Here is a 22,437-nt window from a genome sequence, read left to right as displayed (position 1 = left end):
CATCTACTGATGTTTGAACTGATAATCAAGAGAGTCAATGTCATGGGATGATACGCCTTTTTCACAGCGGACATACTGAATTCACATTGATGTCATAGTATAAAAAAGCACTCGTGTAAATAATTAAATCAATGATGACTGAATTCCATTTAGCTGTGTGGCTTTCAGATTCCTGGTAGCATGCATTCTGGCTTACTGTCCCTACAACTGGGACATTGAATAGAACAGAGCCATTGTTAGTTTTCTAAGTAACATAAGTGCTTTTTCTACTACGACAAGTCAAAATGTCTGCTGTGCAAGAAGGCCTTTGGCCATGATGTGAACATTCAGCTATAGCAGGCTGGCCGTGATGTGACAAAATGCCACCTTATAGCAGTACAGCAGTAAAACATGGACAGGTTCAATTGACTTTAAAAGGGTGTGTTAAAATGTTTGCTAACACCTATTGGTAATGCCACATTCCTCTAGGTATACTGTTGGACAAGCCAGCACTGGAATGTAGAATCTCCTGCTATAGACATCATTAAACTAAGAAATCTAAACATAAGACTGCATAAGCAAACGAAATGAGAAGAGGTCAGTGTTAAAATGAGGTAAAGTGTTCTCAACACAAGACAATAAGCAGTATTTGTTAGCTAAAGCAACACAGGCATTAGTTTCTCATGCATGTGAATTTAGGCTGACTCAAACAGTGGGTTTGCTAGAGTCAATTAATATCTGCCACATCATGTTCAAGCTGCTGAAGAGTGATGGGTCATAGAGCATATACTATAGGTGCCTTTATTGTGCGCAGCGGCATGGTTCACAGGCTCATCCATGGTCCAGGTCTCTGCCTGAGTGCTGTCTCACCCTGGGCAGGCAGCTGGCCTTCATTCAACACGTCTGAGCCATCTTTCTCCTCATGAGAGGAGTCATGAGACGCTTCTTCCTTGGCATCTGCCGCATCATCCCCAGGGGCATCTGGCATTTCCGATGGCTTCTTTGGCGACGGCTCTGACACCGAGTCATTCCCCTTGAAGTCAGATGCCTCATTCACAGATCCAATCGCTTGAGGAGCAAGTTCCTTGTATGAGCTTTCCCTCTCCATGCGCTTCCGGGCCTCCTCTCTCCTCTGCTGGATGCGGGTGTTGTCTCCCATCATAACCCTGACTCTGACTTGGTCTGGAGGCCAGATGCCGCCCCATATGAACTGCAGGTAGCTGAACAGCACGATGACACTGAGGAAGGCAAAGTTTGTGGCCACGCCGATCACTGCAGACGTCAGGGGGAAGTTGTACAGAACATATCGTATACCAGTGAAGTAAGCATGGATACGTAGTTGAGAGGAGTAGATCTGCACTCGTTTGGACTGGATCTCAATGACAGCACCAACAGAGGGTTGATAAGCATTTGTCTTGTAGTCGGAGAAGAGCTCAACTTCTATGAGCTGCTTCTGCTCAGCCATCCCAGTCAGAAGGAAAGGAGAGAACAGTAAAGTACTCAGGGTCTGCAGAAGGCTGGAGCGGTAATGCAGCATTGTAGATCGGCCCACTGACGAGACAGTCTTCCCACCTTTTGTGTAACAAGACATCTTGACCATGAACATACCCAGGTGTTCATTCACCGGAGACTCTGGCATCTCTAAATCCAGAGACACTCGATAAGGCTGACCATTAGCCATCACTTGGTCCTTGTCATTCTTCATGAAAGAGATGTTGGCAGTGGGAAATGAACAGAGTGATGACTCTGAGGTATCACAATCAGAGTTGTAGTAGAAGTGCACTGGGGTGGAGAAGCTCACAGTGGGCATGTAGGAATAATAGAAGCTCCCATAGAGAAAGATGGACACCCAGAGTAGCAGAACCAGGACACAAAACAGGATGGCAGCCTGAAATAAAGTCCGTCGGGCTTTGAGGAGTGTGACAGATGCCACATCGTGGATCCAGTGCAGAACCGGTCCCATGGTAGCACCCATCGTGTCTGATCCGGACCTTCTTCTGGTCCTGGTTTGGGCAGTTGTTCCTCCTTCGCCTCCTCTTGACTGCTGCCTCTGTGGTGGGTCTTTATGTTCATACATCTGTGGGCGGCTCCCTCCCAAACTGTATAATTGCTTATCTTCACCCTCACATGACGAGCTAGTTTACTCAACTAAGCTATTAAGCTAATGTCAAAATTTTAGATTACGCCAGTATGGTAACGTTACCAGACAAAATCAAAATATAATATAATGAATATAATATAACGTTTTTCTACCTGACTTGCTCGGAGGGTGTCTAAGCGCGTTAACAACTTAGCATTCAGACGTAGCTGCTGCTTGTTTTTTTTCTTTTGTTTTTTTTCTTCTTCTATGGTGTTTATTGGCAGTTGGCATCATTTTCGTTGCATTTATCGCCATCTGCTGGACGTAACTGCTTTCATACTTTCCTTCTGTTATATTCTTTGAATAAGTCCAGTTGTGGCAAGAAATCTCAGAAGGATTTTCTTCCCTTTCACTAGATTTCCCACCTTCTATTATATATATATATATATATATATATATATAATGTTCTCCTCTTATAGCTGCCTTCTGCATCTCTACCTTCATCCTTTCCCTCTTCCTTTCATACTCAGGACACGCTGTTACCACGTTTTACTGCCTCCCTCTCCCCACAGTTACACTCACCAGTTGCATGTTTTCCTATTATATTAAGTGTGCTATTTAACCTACTGTGCCCTATTCTTAGTAATTTTATATAAATGTCTCCCTTTTATCTCCCTCTTCCAATGATGGAAGTTTTGATGAAGTTTGTTTTTTGTTCTTGAACTTTATTAAAGCAACATGGTGCAATTCGAGACAATACACCAACAAAACGCTGTCAGGGGGGTTCAACAATACTTTCAGCAATCTTTCAAACAAAAACATTGTAAAGTGTACAAAAATTCAAAGTTTTTATAGCTTTCATGATGGTAGATTTCTTAATAGACTTAATATATTGTTTGGTTTCATTTTCAAAGAAAAGAAAGAGAGGTTTTTGACTAACGTAATAACATTTATGGATATGCCATTTGGCTAACTGTATCATGAGATTTATGATATAGTATTGTTTTTCTTTTGCAAAAGTAAAAAAAAAAAAAAAAATATCATATCATATCTATATCGATATCTATATCTATCTATATATATAAACATTAATGACACTTTGAAGTAACATTAATGCTCATGATACTTGTCATGTCATGTTTCTTATGTAGACACCTTCAAAATAAAGTGTTACCATATCTTGCTAAAGTCACAAAAGCATGTTCAAAAAATTGCCTAAGTCATATTTTTTCTCTTAAGTTACATTATTTACACACAGAGTTATTACTTTGGCAATAGCCATCCTTTGTTACATCCTTTTTGAGTGAAATGATCAATAAATGTTATATGTTACACTTTTGGTGATTTTTTGTGTGTTTCCTGCACAACTTTAAAAAAATGTGTTAGGCGATTATTTTAACAGGGTGTATATATGTCTGTGGCTGCTGCTGCATACAAAACATGACCCTTTGAACCGGAAGTTGATCCTCCTTTTGTGCAGCTCAAAGCAGCAGAGCGGAGCCGCAACAACGACGCCAGGGAGGAGCAGGAGCAGACTGACGGACAGAGATGGGTAAGAAAAGTCGCCTCACAGGAGGAGCGGTCGGTCGAAGAACGATACTACAGCTTTCACCTCCCGGGCTCCGTGGTGGGAATGCCGGAGAGAGGGAAGAAGCTGCTTCGGGATCCGAGGGTATATTTATTTTAATGTTATATCATTGGCTTGTTAGCATCAGGCTAGCTAAATGCTAAATGATCGAGGTGTGAAGAATGGGCCCATCTGGTAAAAATCGATTCACTTAACGACACGTAGCTAACTTCTAGTGCAAAGATAAACCACCACTAATAATAGGCTAAACGATAGCAATGTGCTATCTTGGGAAACGAAACCTTTATTTTTAAGCTAATGGATCGGCCAGAAGCTATCGGTTAGCTCGCTAAGCTAACACGCTAATAGGTTTGGTGAGCATGCCAAAACAGGCTTATAGCAAACGACTGGGCCAATTAACCTAAACGTAATTAACCTACCTAACACACATACCCTAAGATTTAATTTGCTTCTTTTATGAGTGTGAACAGTGTGCGAATAACGTTAGCTTTTAACTAACTAGCTTGTAGCAGCTAGTGAAGCTCAAGGCTAACATCTTGGCTGGTGTTTCTTTGCAGATGAACAGGACGGCGAAGGATTCAGATTCGTGAGAGAAAGACATACAAACATGAAGGCTCCCGCAGTAAAAGCCACAGGTAGAGTAAATGTGTGTGTGTACATTTGAAGAGCTGTTGTGTGGAAGACCAGTTTAATGAACAAAGTTGTCTTGTCACCACCTGTAGAGGGGTTGTCCTTGCTTGGAGCCTATGCGGACAGTGATGATGAGGATGCTGGAGACACGCTGCATTCAGCTGCCAAACAGCCAGCTGACATCGACAGTACACTTGCCAATTTCATGGCTGTGAGTATCACTTGCTACACAACCTAATCATACATTTAGGATAGTGGTGTATATAATAGAAAAGTATGGATTCAAGATGAGCAGTTGGACAGCTCAGTGTGTATCTGTGAACTAGACTAGGCTGCAGGGTTTGGTTTTCTCAATATAACATTTATTTTGTTTGTTTTCTAATCTTTTATTTTTTTTAAAATTAATAGGTTTTGACAAATCTAAATTCCTGATGCCATTTCCCCACAACAGGAAATTGATGCAATCACCACTCAACCAAGTTCAGATGATGCTGCATCTCATCCTTCGGTCCCAACTGCCACCCCACCCAGACCTGAGGTTAATACTCAGCAGCCAGCTGCCAGTGATGGACAGAATCAACAAAGCACAGAGTTTGAGTACAACACTGAGTACTCACTTGCTGGAGGTAACTGTCTGTGCTGTGTTTATGATTAGGTGTTCTATCCCAATGCCCACCTGATTGACAAAGGAGTGCTGTTAAACTATCTGTTAAAGTTTTTGTATATATTAATCAACTTTCACGTTTGAATGCAACCAATCAATGTGACCAAGTTACGTGCCAAAGGTGCTTATTCCGTCCATCAGAATATTGATGAAATTTTGTTTCCAGTTTCCAAATTGCTATGCAGTGATTAAGTCATTCATATTTAGCCTAAATTAAGAAGATTGTTTATTTGAGGCAACAGAGAAATTGTGTGCAATATGTTGCATAAAATCTGCAATGATTTGTTTTGAAGCATCTCCTGTATCTGTTTTTTGCAGTGGGTGTAGAGATGGGAGACTGGCAGGAGGTGTGGGATGAGAACTCTGGCTGCTACTACTACTGGAACACTCTGACCAACGAGGTGTCCTGGGAGCTTCCACATTATCTAGCAGATCAGGTGCAAAGCCTGGGGCAGTCTGCCAACAGGTAGGAGGATGTTGCCGCTCACAGCTTTGTGAACTGCATCTTCTGCTTCGAAGTCAGATAAAATTACTGCGCCTGCATGATCTGAACATTTCTTTTCACATTTCTTGGCTATGTCTCCAGTACATAAATTCAGCTGTTTTATTTTTCTTTGCAACTCTAGTGTTAATGGCAACGGCACAGCGCATGCAGCTTATCAGACCAAGGATTCTACAAATGCTACATCTTCTGCAGCCCCGCCATCAGTGAAAGAGACCAAAGTGAAGGCAAGTCTTATTTAAGTCCAATAATGTGAGTCCTGTTACGTTTTTTGGAGTTTAATGACTTTATTTTGAGTTTTAATATGTCACCTTGATGCTTTGTCTAAAAGGAGGTCATTGAGAGTGTCGTGGGCCTCACAAGTGAAGAGGAGGAGCGCCGTGGAGTGGCAGCATCTCTTCTCGGACCTCTGATCCCGTCTGAAGTGAAAGAAGCAGAAGAAAAATGGAGAAAAAGACTGCTTAAAGGCTTAGATGAGACTGAGAACAGTTTAGATTCAGATGGAGAAGGGGTTCGCCCAGTGGGATCTCCTTCTACTCCTCTGCGGGACCCTGAACCAGTCCCCACTGTACAGAAAGATCTTGGCGCCAAGAAGCAGTCGAGAGACAACTCAGATGCTGAGGAGGAGACTGAGGAAGACACAATGGAGCTGGAACTGGCTCTGGAGAGGAAAAAGGTTGGTTTTTCAGTGTGTAACTTTGATTACTGACAATAACTACCTTCAAGGTATTTTTTTATAGCACTGGAGTTATACTTGAATATATGTCATATTTTAAGTGTGATGCAGCTCTTAACTGTTTGGCTCTTAGGCTGAGCTCCGTGCACTGGAGGAGGGCGATGTCAGTGCAGGCGGCTCTAGTCCTTGTTCTGAGACGAGTCAAGAAGCCTCTGGTACTCGTGGCCTTCCAGTAAAGAAGAACAGATGGAAGACTGCCTTCCCCTCTGCACCCAGCCCTGACTCAAATAGCAGAAGCTCAGACCAACAGGACAACACAGAGACCAGTGAGTCCAGATATATTTACACATGTGCTATTATGCATAATTGTTCCTAATATTAAATGTAAAAAAAAAAAAATCCTGCTGACTTAAATGCATCTTTTGTGTCTTGTAGCACTTCCGAAAGTCCTGGAGAGCGTTGCGGAAGGAGAAGACAAGGAAACGGACAGTTCTGAGGAGAAGACGGTACCAAAGCCCCCAGTTAAAGAAGAGGTGGAAACATCTGAGCTCAAAGTAGAAACGCCTGAGCTCAAGGTAACAACAATGATACCATTACTTACCGTCATACTTTTGACAATCTTTTTTGAGACACATTTTAATGCAAAAACTATAATGTAGTTTCAGATTGGAGAACTGGCAAACACCTTAACCAGCAAGATGGAGTTCCTGGGAATAAACAAAAAGGCGATCTCGAACTTTCAGTTTCTTCTGCTACAAACTGAGGTGAGAGGAAAATGGTTCCATTTTAAGCAATACTACCATAGCCTGCAGTTGTACATATCTCCGTGCGACTTTTAAAATATTCAAGGCTTAATTTTGTTTCATATAATTTTGCACACAGCCATGTGGCAGTACTTAATATTTAAAATTCTCATGATAATCCATCACAAGGTGTCATTCTGGAAACTTACTGTAATTACTCTTTCACGTTACTCATCTATCTTCTGTCTCTTCTGTCTTTCTCTTTCTTTCTACTTTCTGGGCTTTTATCTCACTCTTATGTCCCTCCTTTTGTCTCCTTTTCCTTTTTTCCCCACAGACTCGGATTGCTGACTGGAGAGAGGGCGCTCTGAATGGGGTCTATCTTCGTCGCAGACTTCAGGAAGCTGCCGAACACATAAAATATTACGAACTTAACGCCACCCCTAAAGGCTGGTCTTGCCACTGGGACAGGTACGCGCTACTTACCTTTCACATCTCTAAACTCCCTCGTCCCCCAAAAATCTTACCGTGTGACTACACCCTTCTCAGTGCCGAGGTTGCAGACTTTGTTACATGACTTGGGGGAGAGGCTTAACCAGGCTGAGAGGATCAAAATACTTACCAGAAACAGACTCTTCAGGTTTCTGTGATGCAACCCTGGCACTCTGCCTTGCACGTACTGATAAGGGAGCATCCACACTGGGCCAGCCTGCTTCCTGTAAAATATACCTGCCACAGTGAAAACTCCCTGTCCCCATAACAGACTCTTAAGCCCTTTTGTTGTGCGGGCATTTGTAGACTGATTATGGGTCCAGTCAGTGGAAAATGTGGGAGGGGGAGGGGGGTATGGTAGGAAGGTTGGTTCATCCCACTTTACAGGACTGCAACTTCCCGAATGCAATGCAGACAGAGTGATGCCCTGGAAGCAAGGAGTGTCACGCCTCAAATAAAAGGTGAAGATGGAGCAATGACGGGAATCCAGCAGGTCAGACCTACTCTATTTCATATGTCTTCCTGTTTTTTATTTTCTTTTTCTGATGTAAAACAAGTTGACTGTGCTTGATATTTTCTGACCTATGGTTGTTGATGATTATGATGGTGCTTCCTCCCTGTGTCTGGGAGGGAATGGTTGTCTAAAACAGAACAAATCTAACAACCATGGTGTGAGCTGCTGAATGCTGCTTTCAGGACCTAAGAGATGATTTGTTTTGCTTTCTTTGTTTTTTGAGAGCAAGGTGGGTTCCCTATCCACATCCATAAAAACATTCTAATTGGGCCCTTCTTTTGGACGGCTAAAGACGCTGTCCATATCAACACTCCTGCCCCCTACTGTGGCGATTATGTCCACTCCCTTGCCACTCTGTCCCAGGGTATCATGCCACTCAACCAGTTGATAGGCCAGTAGTTGAGACTCTTGCCTTCTATCTCTGTTGTCCCACTCTTTAGAGAGCACAGGCAGTATTTCTATGTGAACGACCGGACCAATGTCTCCCAGTGGGATTTTCCAAAAGAGGACAACAAGGAGGACGACCCGAAAGGCAGCCAGGGTACCCAGACACCGACTTCTAATCAAGGGGACACCAAAACATCCTCTGCACCTGCGGGTGGGGTCACAGGTCAGTCTATTACTACTGTTGCTGCACCTTGTGCTCAGGCCACATTGCCTGTCTGAGTAGCGAGCATCACAGAACCAATGGGTTTTTGTTTCAGAATCACTGTTAACAGTTGAGGAGTATTGCTGCTCAGGCTCAGCTGCCACATGTTTAGAGATTCAGGGTCAGCCTATATCTTTTCCCATGTCACACACAGCAAAAATACACGGTGAAAATTATTTATTATACTTATTGTAAGTCGCTTTGGACAAAAGCGTCTGCTAAATGACATGTAATGTAATGTAAAAAATTATATTTTGACAGTTATATTGATAACCTACATCTTTCACTAAATGGTAATCTGTAGACTAATGTCACAGACAAAAATCAATTCCTGCATGTATCTGACACAACACCTTTATTCTGACACATTTGCAGAACCAAAAATGCAGTGACTTCAACAGCTTCATAAATTAAGTTCTTTTTTTCTCTAATCCATATGTATTATTTGCAACTGAGTACAAACCTTAACCTTTGCCTGTGTAAAATAAATAAACACATTTATGATCAAATTAAACATTTTAATATTGATGGCCATTATCCAAAGAAACTCCATGTAGAAAAGCTGGCAGCATCACAGCAGAGGTAGCTGTCAGAAGCTGTTCATGCAGCAGTGGAGCCCAGGCCTTAGATAAGATAAGATAGAACTTTGTTGATCCTGAAGGAAATTCTGGTTACAAAAACAATCACAATATAGGATAATATAAAAAATTTTAAAAAAAGAACAAAATGGCTAACAGTAACAATATATATATATATATATATATATATATTATAAATATACCATATAAAATAAAAGTGTCTAATTAGTAAAGTGCAGATGACATGGCAGGATGCAGTAGACTGATATATCTATAATATATAATTATAATCTAGTGTGTATTCCTGATGTTTAGGTGGTGTTCAGTAAATATTGCGTTGCTGTATATCAGAGACAAGATGCTATCATCACTAACATCCCATATTGTCTTCCTCTTTATAACAGGATCCTCAGCATTCACCACTGCTCCCCCGACAGCACCTCCTCAGCCCAGTGCATCATCCCTCTGGTTTTCATCTCAACCCCCTCTTCCAGACAGCCCACCTCCACCATCCAACAACCCCCCACCTCCGCCTCTCCCCCCAGGCTCACCGCCTCCACCTCCTCCCCCTCCTGACAGTGATGGAGAGATCATGGAGGTGGAGATGGAGATGGATGATGACAATGACAGTGAGCCTCCAGCGCCTGGAACAGAGGAAGATGGCAGCGGGAGGCCTCCTTTACCTCCAGGCACTAGCATGAAGGTATGCTAGTAACTAATCAATTTTCTTCTTGATGTTCTAATAATGCAATAATACTACATGTGTAAATTCAGAATAACTTCAGTTATATTTGTTGTCACTCACACAGATTGTGGAGTCGTTGGGCGCCCTGGGGAAGGGTCAGAAGCGTAAAGCCAGCCAGCTGAGTAAAACGATTACTATCGGCAGCAGTCCCATTCTCTACACCCAGCCTGCTGTCAGTGCAGGTAAAGAGATATCGCCATACATCTGCAGTTGTAGTATGCATTAACCATATCAGGAACAAAGTTTCGGTAACTCTTTATATTAAGGTCCTTGTAATAACCATTAATTAACGAGTAATAAGGCCCTTGTAAGTCCTTACAAGATGCTTATTAACATTACTGTGTGTTTATAAGCTTATATAAGTGTTAATAATGGCATTAGAATACAGCTAATAGCAGGCTATAAGAGATTTATAATAAGAACATTAATAAAAGCTTCATGAGTATCTTATAATTCTTCATAATAGCATTACAAACACCCATAACCCACCCATGTCTTTATTTATCTTTATTTATTAATCTTTTGTTTGCTTATTGATATTAAAATATACTTTATTGCTCATCTATTATAAGTTAACTATGCACTTGTTAACAATTAAATATGCTTTTTGCAGCTAAAGGGATCTAAAGCGAGAACAATGCCTTATTACTTGTTAATTAATGGTTATTACAAGGACCTTAATATAAAGCGTTACCAAAGTTTCTTATCTGTGCAAACAGCTTAATTCCATATTCCCTGAAAGAGGACTAAACACTGAACCCTCACAGGGCAAGTGTGCCAGTGCTCCCAGTCATACAACTTAAGAACAAGACTGGATTTGCTGGCCTATATTGCGTAAAGGCACTCCTGTGTAACACCTCACTTGTAACAGCCCTTAAATCATGGCTTGTATTTCAAACAATAAATGTTCAAGTGTTTACAAAATAAAGGCTTTTCTTTGTCTGCAGCTCCTCTAATGTCTGCAACTGCCTACTGGGGTGTGCCGGCTGTCCCCGCTCCTTTGGTCCCTTTTGAACCTCCTGTTCCACCTGTGCCTGCCCTTCCTCCTCAACCACCTCTGCCACCATCCCAGCCGCCTTTTGAACCTCCTGGAGCCAAAGCTCTGCCCACAGACAAGACCAAGAAAATCAAAAAGGATAAGGTTGGTATTGGAGTTCACATTTTCCAAATGTCAGGGTAGTCACGCCATTTACTGTAATCCAAGGCTTAAGGAAAGGTTCGTATTTTTTGAATGGGGTTCTATGAGGTATTTATTTATAGTCTGTGTGTTACCCACACTAATTGGTGGTTAGAACACGCGTAACCTCATACAACCCCACTTCAAAAAAACGGAACTAATCCTTTAATAATTAAACACAAAAGAACCTGAGGTGTATTTATTTTTCCTCCTATGTCTCTGTAGTCGAAGAAGAGTAAGATCAAAATGCCTTCCCTGGTGAAGAAGTGGCAGAGCATCCAGAAGGAGCTGGATGAAGAAGAGAAGAGCAGCTCCAGCGACGAGGACAGAGATCTGCTTAACAAGAAGAGTATTGAGGACTGGAAACAACAGCAGCTTGTGACGTAAGTTTCTTGGTGAATAGACTAAATTTGTCATGGATATGATAATATCTATCTATCTTGTTAACCCTTCACTAACTGTTATCATCTCTATAGCGGAAAAGCTTCAAAGAATGCCAATTTTGAGGCCCTTCCTGATAACTGGCGGGACCGACTGAAGAAACGGAAGGTGACGAATAGCACGTAACATCCGACCTGGGACGTACACCGCCCAGTCATTTTTTTTTTTTTTTTTTTTTTAAATCCACTCCAACTATTACCATACAGTCATTCTAATCCACCTTAAGTTTTGTTAAACGATCTATGGACTTTCTTTATCATTTTCTGTGTTCATAATGGAGACATTTAGAGGCCCTTACATGGCAGGCCATTCACCAGAGGGGTTTGAATGTCCTTTTCTTGTTTTTGTAGCCACTGTTGTAAATGTGCCAAAAGTCTCTCAGAATAAGTTCACCACATTTTGTATAGACTCCACATAGATGACCACCACAGTTTGGAAGGATTGTCTATTTTATTGAACATTTTTACAGCTGTGTACATAAAATGTATAATGGGATAAGCCATGTTTTTGGAAGGGGAAGGGAATGTTACTGATCTTGTACATTTTGTAAAAAGTTATTAAACTGTTTTTCCAAAGCCACCTGTTTTGGTTTTGTTTGTCATTTATGCTATTATTTTAATTACAATTTGGGGAATGCTTGGATCTTGAATAAAATGCTAGAAATTTAGGTCATGCAGGATGCCAGGTATACTTACAAACAGCTGACAACTTTTAAAACATGAAACTTTTTTGTGTTTTCCTTTAATTCACCCTTTTGTAGGATGCTGCCATGAAACTTATTTCTGTTGTTTATAGCACAGTGACGTCTAATTTAATGGGCTAATACTCTACATGTTCTATACAATCCAAATTCCCCAAAAGTTGAAATGGTCTGAAAAGTGTAATATTGCTATGATCAGATCATTTGTGAACAATAGCCAATTGGATATGCCTATAGTAAGGTATCTAATGCTCAAAGTGGTTAATTCTGAATTTGGTACACTCTATTTTTTTGTTTACGTTTTTCATAGTGTCCCGACCCGAAAAATGGGGTTGTATACGGTTACTACTGTATTAAAATTTTGGAATTTACCATTGTTTTATAGTGCAGAAAAACATTAGAAATGCTCGAAAAGTGCTTGAATTTCACTTTTGAAAAGGCGTAGGTAAAGAACCCAATTTCGGCTTTGTAAAAGAACAAAATTATAATGAGAATATATCTCATAATTGGATTACATACACAAAAAACAAACAAATAAACGTCTCCATGGCAACCACTGTGTTGTCGAGACGATGGGTTGCTTGGCAACATCACTTACTGCATGAAATATTCTTCCACTGGTACCCGCCAAGTTTGCTTTTCGCTTTTCTCTTAAAAGTTTTGGTAGAATAGCACCAACTGAAATGTAAGCGAGGTAAGTTGCTGTCGGAAATGATACATGTTGTACAAACTATCGTTGTATAATTTGAGAGCGGCTCTGTAGCAGCAACGCTAAGTTTATAACCAATTGAAGAGGCTAAGTGCTAATTGCTAGCAACACGGCAGAAAACCAGCCATGATTCGTGAATATATTATTGGCAACCGAGCCATACCAAAAGGTGATATACACCTGGATTGACCTGCTGAAGTCATGCAGAAATACCAGGAAGCTTGACCGGCCATGTGCTGAAGAAGGACAAGTGTAGGCTTCTGCTGTTAGAGTAAGCTAATGGGTAAACTTGTAGTTACACTAGTTTACCTTATGAAGGAAACGTTATAGCTGTTACTGAATGGGAAAAGAAGGACTTTCACTGGCATTTTCCTCTCAGAAGAGAGGCAGCCCTAGATGCCTTTGAGGAATTCCACCTTCAACTCCTCTCGTGTGAGTTTTCTTCCTCTGCAATTAAGCTATAAATATCAGCATTATTTCACACTATCTACATATTATTAAGTGTTTTCTCCCCTTTCAAGTTCAGATATGTTCAGACATGTTTAATGGTAGATAAACTTAGATACAGTTAAAATAATCGCCTAAGTCATTTTTTGTCAAAATTGTTTTTTGTTGTTGTTGTTTTTATCCTAAATCATCCCCTCATGACGCCGGCCACCTATGTTAAAATCGCCTACATCCTCAGTTGATCAGATCATGTGATTTTACCCCTTTTAAGATCACTTCTTTGACAATTTGCCACATTCATAGGCATCAGGTAAGAACCCAGCAAAGAAGAGCTAGAGGGAGATTGTTTAGTTGTCAGTTTAGTTTATCAGTGTTTTATTGTTGACACTAATGTTGGTGTCTTATGTTATATAGACAACTCTAAGGTGTCTACATAAGAGTGACATGAGCGTGTCATTAACATGACACAGGATGTGTCATGAACATTAATGACACTTTGAAGTAACATTAATGCTCATGATACTTGTCATGTCATGTTTCTGACAGGCTTGTGTGACTCTTATGTAGACACATTAAGTAAATTTTATATTTCCAAACTGAATTAAATCGTCACCCTGTTAAAATAATCGCCTAACTCATTTTTTCAAGTTTTGCAGGAAACACAAAAACTTCACCAAAAGTGTAACATATGACATTTATTGATCATTTCACTCAAACAGTATGTAACAAAGGATGGCTATTGGCATAGTAATAACACTGTGTGTAAATTATGTAACTTAAGATAAATAAATGACTGACGCAATTTTTTGAGCATGCCTTTGTGACTTAAGCAAGATATGGTAACACTTTATTTTGAAGGTGTATACATAAGAGTGACATAAACATGACATGACAAGTATCATGAGCATTAATGTTACTTCAAAGTGTCATTAATGTTCATGACACATCCCATGTCATGTTTATGTCATCCTTTGGTACATCCTTTTTGGGTGAAATGATCAATAAATGTCATATGTTACACTTTTGGTGAAGTTTTTTGAGTTTCCTGCAAAACTACTAACTAACTTTAAAATTAACATCCTGTAGAGAGATTGTACCATAACTACTGGAAAGCTTAATCTGCTCAATTACTAGCATTTGTAATAAGACTCTAATTTGTTATGGCTGACAAGACTAAAATGGAATCTGCTTCAAAATCTATATTGGTTCATGATGATAACTTGACTCATATTTGCACTACCCTGATTCTAAGTCTGGTTTCATACAGAGGCTTAGACAAGTCACTTCTGACTCTGTCTGGTTTTAAGGATACAACATAAATTATTTACATTTTTTCCAATTAGGCAGAGAAAACTTCAACCATGGCTGTTTCCGCTATCAGGAATTGGTGGAATACCCACCAGTTGGACAAATCAGACAACAATGACTCCAACACTGAGGAAGACGAGGACGAATTAGCAGGGAGGAGACAGTGTAAGCTATTTTCACATAAGCTGCATTTTGATATACATATGCATGTGTCTTGTATGCCAAACTGTTGAATGTAAAATTGTTAATGTAACTTCAGCACAAATATCTATCAACCTATTGCTGTTCAACCTCTAACTCCACTGTTGCATGCTTGATGTATAGTGGGAATTGCACTGCTGATTGTCATGTACAGGCTTAGCTTTTTGTTTTGGTAATGAGATTTGGTCAGTACTCCTCCCTAATGCTATATCATTATATATTAAACAAGCTCCTTTGTGACTGAGATAATTAAAGCAATCAGGTGCAGCATAATCCCTTCTTAAATTAACTAGCTTGTTTGGACAGGTGAGGTAAAGGGGCAGACCTGATGAAAAATGTATATCCATAGTGCACCAGTGCAATAACAGGAGCATGAAAGACCAGTTAGTGAACATGTGATTCATGTCTCCACTCAGTATCTATAAACCTAAGTCAGACTCTGCGGACGAAGCAGCTGCTCATAGACTTTGATGGTGGCCGGCCTATTTTAAGTCTCAGGGCACCACTGGACTTGGTGAACTTCCCATCTATCTTGTGCCCCCGTTGGCCCATAGAGTGTGAGGTCATCACCGACATCATCCATCATATAGGTAATTTTTTTAACTTGTTTTGGAATAAGTATGTTACTAAGCCTGTTACCGATATGCACAAAGGTGTTAATAAGTGAGAAGCTTCTTCAGTAAAGAAGTAACGAAATTTAAATAAATTAATGTCAAAATTTACATGCTCTTTTGCTGTTACTGTTGACACATAATGACATCAAGCGAGTGTGTGTTGTAGAGTGGGACCCCCCAGAGCCAGAGCCTTTCTACCAGCCCACAGGACATGAGAGGACCCCCATGCCAGCAGGAGAGGAGAGGGGGAAAGTGGTGTACTGCATTGACCACGGTAACTTATGACACCAGAGGCATGATTGTTGTTGTACCACCAGTTACATGGTGCATTATGTCATCACAGTGTTGTCAACAAATTCAGAATATCATAGGAAGAAGTGTAAACATTAACAATGAATCTTGTTCTACATAAACATAATATACCCCTCTAGTGCTCTCTGAAAATCAATTCAAGTCCAAAGTTTTAAAGGTGGAGTCTGCAAGTGTGATCCAATGCACTTCTCAAATTCAGTGAATCTCTTCTAGCTTTCTGTTCTGTGTGCACACTGAAAAAAAAATAAAATCGTTTATATGCAGCCCTGGTTCAGTAAATGTGAAACACACAACATGTTTTACTCTTGCACAGGATGGGAAAGATCATTGATGTAAAAAAAAAAAAAAAAGAGGGCAGTAGGAGGGACAAGGAGGGTGAATCTGGCACATGTAATGGCATGTGTTCTGGTGTTGACTTCAGATGTTGACAGTCTTTTTTCAGACTTGTGCACAGCTTTTGATATTCATTCTTCTGTGTTTTTTTTTAGCTGCTAAGCGTCCCTACTTTACCTGCTCCCGTGTTGGTGGAAGCAGGGGACCCATTAAGAGCGCCACTCCTTATGACAATCAGACCGACTTCACACTTGAGTTTGAGTCACGCTTTGAGAGTGGGAACCTTCAGAAGGCTGTGCAAGTGTGAGTCTCTGCATTTTTTCAGAGATTTCCAGATATATTTTCATCCTTATTAGTTCTTACTTTGGCTCCCTCTGACTCTCTCTCTGTCTCCCCCCATACTTCTTCCCTGCTCAGTGGTGTTTATGATTATGAGCTCACTCTGCGCACAGACTTGTACACCAGAAAGCACACACAGTGGTTTTACTTCAGGGTCCGGAACATGAAGGCTGGAGTGAGCTACCGCTTCACTATCATCAACTTAATGAAGAGCAGCAGCCTGTATTCTCTGGGTATGAGACCCCTCATCTACTCTGAGAGGGCTGCCATTGAGAAAGGTGTTGGATGGCAACGCACTGGCTCCAACATCAGATACTACCGCAACTGCAGTCAGGTAGATGAACTTTCTGATTTTACCTGGAGAACTAAAAAAACTAAACGAAAGTTTTGTCAGTAACTGTTTACAAGCCTGTTTACTGCTTTTCCAGCAGCTGTCATTTTTACTGTATGTGATTATAGGATGAAAAGCAAAACCTCTTTTTAAAACCATTATCTCTGTCTCTATTAGAATACAAAGGACAACAACGGCGACCCAATCGCCCTGTACTCACTCACTTGGACTCTCCAGTTCCCTTACGACTCAGACACTTGCTACCTGGCCCACTGCTACCCCTACACCTATTCCCACCTGCAGCGCTACCTCAGGCGCATTTCCTCTAACCCAGCAGTTGCATCATACTGTACACTGCGGGTGCTGTGCCACAGCCTTGCAGGGAATGCCGTGTATGTGATGACGATAACATCAAGGGGTGTCAGCGGGCTGGAGGGCAGGACCAAAAAGGCTGTCGTGGTGACGGCCCGAGTGCACCCTGGGGAAACCAACGGGTCCTGGATGATGGAGGGGTTCCTGGACTTTCTGCTCGGGGACACAGAGGATGCTCAGCTCCTCAGGGACACTTTTGTTTTTAAGGTGAGGGAACTCAAGCTCATGATCTCATTTCTGTCTCATTATAATTCTATTCTGTGTTTTTTTCTATTGTTGTTTTTATTTATGCTACCTCAGTATTTTATTCTATTGTATTTTATTGTACTTGAATACCGGACTGCTGTGACAACCGAATTCCCAACCCAATCTATAATTTTTATTGCTTTAGTATTATAGTCATCTGTGATGTGTCTAAATGGTAATTTATAAAGCTGACAGTGAGTGAGTACAATGATGACACTGCTTTTATTATATGTTTTAATATGTTGTAATACTTCTATCAAGCACTGGTTTCTTCTTATTTGGATTTGTGGTGCTGCAGGTGGTGCCCATGCTTAACCCAGATGGTGTGGTAGTGGGCAATTACCGCTGCTCTCTGGCAGGCAGGGACCTCAACAGAAACTACAAGACATTGCTCAGGGATTCCTTCCCCTGTGTGTGGCACACCCGAAACATGGTGGAAAGGTGTGAGAGAACACAAACATGCACATCAACACATAGTACACAACAAAGAGCTTTTATTTCATGTATATTTTGCAATTTAGAAAGAATTCAGCAATTTAGTGTTTTCATTTGTCTTTCTATATGTATGGAATCATTAATTTGCTGTTTATCCAGTACATTAAGTGTGTTCTGGTCATATGTTAATAGTCTTTTTTTTAATTCATTTTAAGCATATGTGGAACAGAGAATTATTACTTCTTCCACATTTTGTCAGATAGCAACCAGTTTGTGTTCTTGGCAGCAGGACTGTAGTCCCAGATTAGTACCTGAGTAATACAGTCTATGGTAAAAATGTGAGATAGAATGAACAGAACAGAATTTAACAAACAAAAGAAAAAATTAAAACTCTTTGTACATCTTCTTTCAATGAATACAGATTGTGTTATTTAGTTTGTATTTGCAAGTTTTGCACTTTCAAAGTGGCTCCCCAAACATGATCCAAACTGTATCCACCACAAACCACTATCTGTTATGATATATTTTCCTCAGGTTATTGGCTGAGACGGATGTCATTCTTTACTGTGACTTTCATGGCCACAACCGTAAAAACAATGTCTTCATGTATGGCTGTAACAACCGAGGTGATGCTTCGCTGAAGCTTCATGAGAGAGTCTTCCCACTGATGATGAGCAAGAATGCCAGTAACAAGGTAAAGTCACTGTTTTTGAAAAAAATATATTAAATTTGAGTAACATACAGCTGTTATTTACATCATGACATTAAGCTAATTCAACAGTCACCAGTCTGTTACATGCAACACCACTCTTCACAACACTTCAAATGCACCATGTTGCCGAAGGAGTGTCTCTTATATTCATCTGTGCATGCTCAGCATTTCAACTAAAACATCTAAACCACTGTCTTCATAAGTTCTCCTTTAAGAGCTGTAAGTTTCGGGTGCAGAAGAGCAAAGAGGGAACAGGACGTATCGCCATGTGGAGACTTGGCGTCAAAAACAGCTACACTATGGAGGCCACCTTTGGAGGATCCACTCTGGGTGAGTTTATACTTTCAAAATGTGTGTTTGTGTTTGTGTGTATGCTCGCATAAGGATCTATCATGTGTTTGAACATTAGGCGACAGGAGAGGAACACATTTTACTACGCGAGACCTGAAGTCCCTGGGCTTTTACTTTTGTGACACACTGCTGGACTACTGTGACCCAGATCCAACAAAGGTGAGAGATGAAGCAGCATGTCTACAAGTTATATAGAAATGTTCAATTATATGCACCACAATATACTTTAAAAAAGCTTTGAACTTTGTAATTCTGGTATTTAAAAGTGGACATTGTGTGTCAGTGTGTGTAACTGTTGTATCTTTCTGCTGTGCTTTTTACTTCAGACCACTTACTGTCTGACAGAGCTGGCAGCGCTGTTGAGAAAGGAGGTCACAGAGAGGCTGGGCAAAGATTTGGGCATTGACTGTAACTTCTCTGTGTCTGACCTGGAAACCAGGTGATATAGTCATTTATTATTATTATCTTAAATACACATGGAAGCCACACTTGTGCAATATGGCATACGTATAAAATGTGCTCCTTTTCAGCTTGAATGGGAATATTTCTTGTTTGCTTTCACAGCACCAGTGGTTCAAATAGTTCAGATTCAGACGGACTCCCAGTTCATTTGCTGAACCAGCCACAAACAGAGGTACACTGATATATATCTACTTTCCAGTGGAAATGAGTTTTAATGCAACCACTTTACTGATGTTGTTAGGTTTATATGACATTTGCATCACTTTTTGAATCATGACTTCTCTTGTACCAGCAAACTCCAGTCAAGAAAAAAAATAAACGTTTGAAGAGTTGTAAAGAGAGGAACAGGCTGCGACCAGACAGAGTAAATAACTCACAGCCAAAGGTCCTGCAAAGCAGCATAAAAAATATAGTAAGAAACTAAAGGACCCATTCATTTCTGCACGCCCTTGTCTGGTTACCTGTTACTGACTTTAATCAAGACGGTCTTTGCAGGAGTCCAGTCTGTCCCATGAGGTCACAGTTACAGAGAGCATCCAAGAGAGGCCTGTCGGAAGATACAGGAAAAAATGGCAGGTGTGAAGTAGAACGCGAATGAATACATTTAGGAGGAGCAGAGTCAGCCAGACTTCCTGAGCTGTTCCTTTCAATATTTCTTTCTTTGTGAAGGTAAATGGCCTGTTAAGAAGAGCTGTGATCCCTCCTCCCACCACTCACGCTGGGGAGGTCAGTCAGGTGACTCTGTGGCAGGGCTGCGAGCCTGTCAAGGTAAAAATGACCCAGATGATCTGGATTAAGTTCTCTCATAACATCGCTTGTCCTCTCCAACTGTTAAAAATTAAATTATCAGCACCTTACTGACCAGTCATGATTCACTTAACATACTCACATCATGTTTTATCAATATAAATGTAATTTTGACTTGGTTTCTGGCTTTTTCTTCTTTTTTTCCCATTGTTTTAGGATGACAGAAACATGAAAGCTGCATGCCCACATCATAGGATAAAAGCTTGTTCACATCTCAGCACAGACACAGCTGTGTCACCTCACACAGGTAACGTTTATTTTTAATTATCAGCCTTTCTCACATCCTCAAACAAAAAAACAATTCTAAACTTTAAAGAGTATTTGGTATATATGACCTGAACGGATGGTTCTGGTTAAAAGATTAAAAAAAGTGAATGTGAATAATATACCCTGATTCCAAAAAAAAGTTGACACTGTGTAAAACAAATAAAAACAGAATGCATCAAATTCAGAATGAGTATATGTTTACAAAAAACAAAAGTTTCAGTAGGTCACAAATTATTTATAAATCACTGCATTCTGTTTTGTTTTTGTTTTTTAAAAGTTGATTCAATTTTTATTTTTTGAGGCATTTTTTGACAAAGACCTGCAGTCCTCTGAGGACATCAGAGCAGCTTTTTGAAAGGGGTTAATCATGTTCAATTATGAAGTAGTAGTACATTTTGGAAGAGACTTATGAAGTATGTTTTTATTATTTAATTGTCCAATATATATATGCAGATGTATTTGGACACATCAGTGCATTAAGAAAAGGTTTGACTTACTTTAATAGATGACCTGGGGATGTATTCCGGACAGTGGAGATGCTCTTCTCAGCTGCTGCACCTGAGCGCTCTCCTTCCACCTTCTCCAAATTTCATACATTCAAACCAGCAACAGCATCGCTGCCCCCAGCAATCCAGTGTCTCCTTTAAAGTCTACAGAGGTTTGTTATGCACAGTAATTCAAGGCCAATTTTAAAAAGCGTAAACATCTCTCAGTGAATCCAAGCCTGCTCTTTTTCTCACTCATCTGTCTTTCAGGGCTGCCTCCTTCCCTTACAGCGCCCAACAGGTAAGTCTTTCAGAGACATTGTATCCTTGTAAACTGGCAGTAGATGACGACATGCTGAGGAACTTTCAGATTCATGAAGTGTTCTGTCTCTTCTCTGTCAGGTCTCCCTCAACAATGTGCATCAGGATGGGCCCAGACATAGGTCCAACAAAGCGCTTGCTGTCAACTTTCACCACTGACAAGTTGAACTCCCGGCATATTTTTAGAGACAGAAACTCTTTACAGGTCTCAGAACGTTACTTTTTGCCTGAGGATACCTCCATTGCTCACAGAGACATAAACAAGACCAAACGGCAGAATGAGGAACAGAAAGAAGAGTCCTCAGAAGGTTTCATATGATATAACTCATTAAGAAAATCATACTTTTTTCATTGCTGTTCGCTAACCGCACCTCTTTAATATCTGATCGTCATTTATTCAGTGTGTTTGTTGCCGCTGAGATGTATGCCATTTGGAGAGCAGAACCAGAGAGACATCAGCCCTGACATCCCCGGGAAAGAAACTAAATCACGCAGCAACTTATTTGTTCCTGTTCTGAGGGACACAGACCCAAGGGGAAAACAGTAAATTTACTTTTGATCTTCTTGAGCACTGTCTGTAAATATGCCTGTAAGATGTGTGTTTTACCTTTTTCTATGGTCTTTCAAATGTTTTCTGTGCTCTCCATTCTTTTTCAATTTTCTCAGACAATGCAAAGAAACTTTGGACAAAAGGCACATGGGTGTTTTATCCCCGGTGTCAAAGCCTTTCAGTCTCATGAAGATGGAACTTCCACGTCCACAGAGTGACAACCTTGGTAGGCTTCAGGCTAAGGACATCGGACACTATCACTCTGGCAGAGGAAGACAAAACAGTACGGCGATGCTCACAAGGTCACCACAGTCTGCCCCACTGTAGGGTGTAATATTTATAATCAGCAACTGCAGATTAATATTCTCTCTATTGTCTGGCCGGTGATGTGAACCTCAGATATGCTGGGATAAAATTGCTCTGTTTATGATCTTTTTCATACAGATATCATGATGAAGGACAAACTTGTGTCAAACAGATAAAAAGAAAGGTCATCTTTGTTTATTGTTTAATGAAAGGCCCCTTTTTAATTTTGATAAAATTGATATCAACTCAATAAAAACACCATAATGTTAACAAAGTTCCTGCAGTCTGTTTTCTGCAGTGCTGATATGTCTGACATTGATACAGGCAAGACTTTAGGTTGACAAACCTTCATGCTTCAATTCTTTTAGTAC

General features: G+C 40.5%; 3 protein-coding genes across 5 annotated transcripts; 2 read left to right on the top strand and 1 right to left on the bottom strand.

Moving 5' to 3' along the window:
* Window positions 1-304: 304 nt before the first annotated feature.
* On the bottom strand, window positions 305-2,320 carry LOC131973853 (seipin-like). Its single transcript, XM_059335956.1, has one exon. The coding sequence runs from the start codon at window positions 2,054-2,056 to the stop codon at window positions 803-805; it is 1,254 nt and encodes a 417-aa protein (XP_059191939.1). The 5' UTR covers window positions 2,057-2,320; the 3' UTR covers window positions 305-802.
* A 1,222-nt stretch (window positions 2,321-3,542) lies between these two features.
* Window positions 3,543-12,037, top strand: fnbp4 (formin binding protein 4). 2 transcript variants are annotated; one of them, XM_059334966.1, is made up of 17 exons: window positions 3,543-3,611; window positions 4,205-4,282; window positions 4,370-4,488; window positions 4,729-4,903; window positions 5,260-5,407; window positions 5,568-5,670; window positions 5,775-6,119; window positions 6,253-6,445; window positions 6,555-6,694; window positions 6,779-6,883; window positions 7,200-7,333; window positions 8,309-8,478; window positions 9,500-9,798; window positions 9,905-10,022; window positions 10,788-10,981; window positions 11,243-11,400; window positions 11,494-12,037. In XM_059334966.1, exons 1-17 carry the CDS (start codon window positions 3,608-3,610, stop codon window positions 11,582-11,584), a joined length of 2,574 nt encoding a protein of 857 aa, XP_059190949.1. In that variant the 5' UTR covers window positions 3,543-3,607; the 3' UTR covers window positions 11,585-12,037. The 2 variants fall into 2 exon arrangements, with proteins under 2 accessions (XP_059190949.1, XP_059190948.1); XM_059334965.1 differs by having other exon boundaries at window positions 3,569-3,731.
* Window positions 12,038-12,787: 750 nt separating this feature from the next.
* Window positions 12,788-22,381, top strand: agbl2 (AGBL carboxypeptidase 2). Of its 2 annotated transcripts, XM_059334963.1 has the most exons (23): window positions 12,788-12,852; window positions 13,247-13,299; window positions 14,658-14,787; window positions 15,240-15,413; window positions 15,604-15,711; window positions 16,238-16,385; window positions 16,500-16,755; window positions 16,930-17,331; window positions 17,669-17,811; window positions 18,340-18,499; window positions 18,721-18,847; window positions 18,927-19,027; window positions 19,195-19,307; window positions 19,433-19,502; window positions 19,623-19,742; window positions 19,826-19,906; window positions 20,000-20,098; window positions 20,294-20,384; window positions 20,910-21,062; window positions 21,160-21,190; window positions 21,292-21,518; window positions 21,612-21,753; window positions 21,877-22,381. In XM_059334963.1, exons 2-23 carry the CDS (start codon window positions 13,264-13,266, stop codon window positions 22,085-22,087), a joined length of 3,123 nt encoding a protein of 1,040 aa, XP_059190946.1. In that variant the 5' UTR covers window positions 12,788-12,852; window positions 13,247-13,263; the 3' UTR covers window positions 22,088-22,381. The 2 variants fall into 2 exon arrangements, with proteins under 2 accessions (XP_059190946.1, XP_059190947.1); XM_059334964.1 differs by lacking the exons at window positions 12,788-12,852; window positions 13,247-13,299 and adding an exon at window positions 13,538-13,624.
* The last annotated feature ends 56 nt before the right edge of the window (window positions 22,382-22,437 follow it).

Source organism: Centropristis striata, chromosome 6, assembly GCF_030273125.1.
Source record: "Centropristis striata isolate RG_2023a ecotype Rhode Island chromosome 6, C.striata_1.0, whole genome shotgun sequence".
Taxonomy (NCBI): Eukaryota; Metazoa; Chordata; class Actinopteri; order Perciformes; family Serranidae; genus Centropristis; species Centropristis striata.
The sequence above is the reverse complement of the archived record's forward strand: the minus strand, read 5'-3'. Positions and strand labels throughout refer to the sequence as shown.

Bases quoted from the DNA above. Each gene is read 5' to 3' on its own strand.
- LOC131973853 (XM_059335956.1), bottom strand. From the start codon at position 2,056: ATGTATGAACATAAAGACCCACCACAGAGGCAGCAGTCAAGAGGAGGC.
- fnbp4 (XM_059334965.1), top strand. From the start codon at position 3,608: ATGGGTAAGAAAAGTCGCCTCACAGGAGGAGCGGTCGGTCGAAGAACG. The intron at 5,408-5,567 runs GTAGGAGGATGT...TTGCAACTCTAG, and splicing joins CTGGGGCAGTCTGCCAACAG to TGTTAATGGCAACGGCACAG. The intron at 6,695-6,778 runs GTAACAACAATG...ACTATAATGTAG, and splicing joins TAGAAACGCCTGAGCTCAAG to TTTCAGATTGGAGAACTGGC.
- agbl2 (XM_059334963.1), top strand. From the start codon at position 13,264: ATGCCTTTGAGGAATTCCACCTTCAACTCCTCTCGT. The intron at 17,332-17,668 runs GTGAGGGAACTC...GTGGTGCTGCAG, and splicing joins GGGACACTTTTGTTTTTAAG to GTGGTGCCCATGCTTAACCC. The intron at 18,848-18,926 runs GTGAGTTTATAC...TTTGAACATTAG, and splicing joins CTTTGGAGGATCCACTCTGG to GCGACAGGAGAGGAACACAT.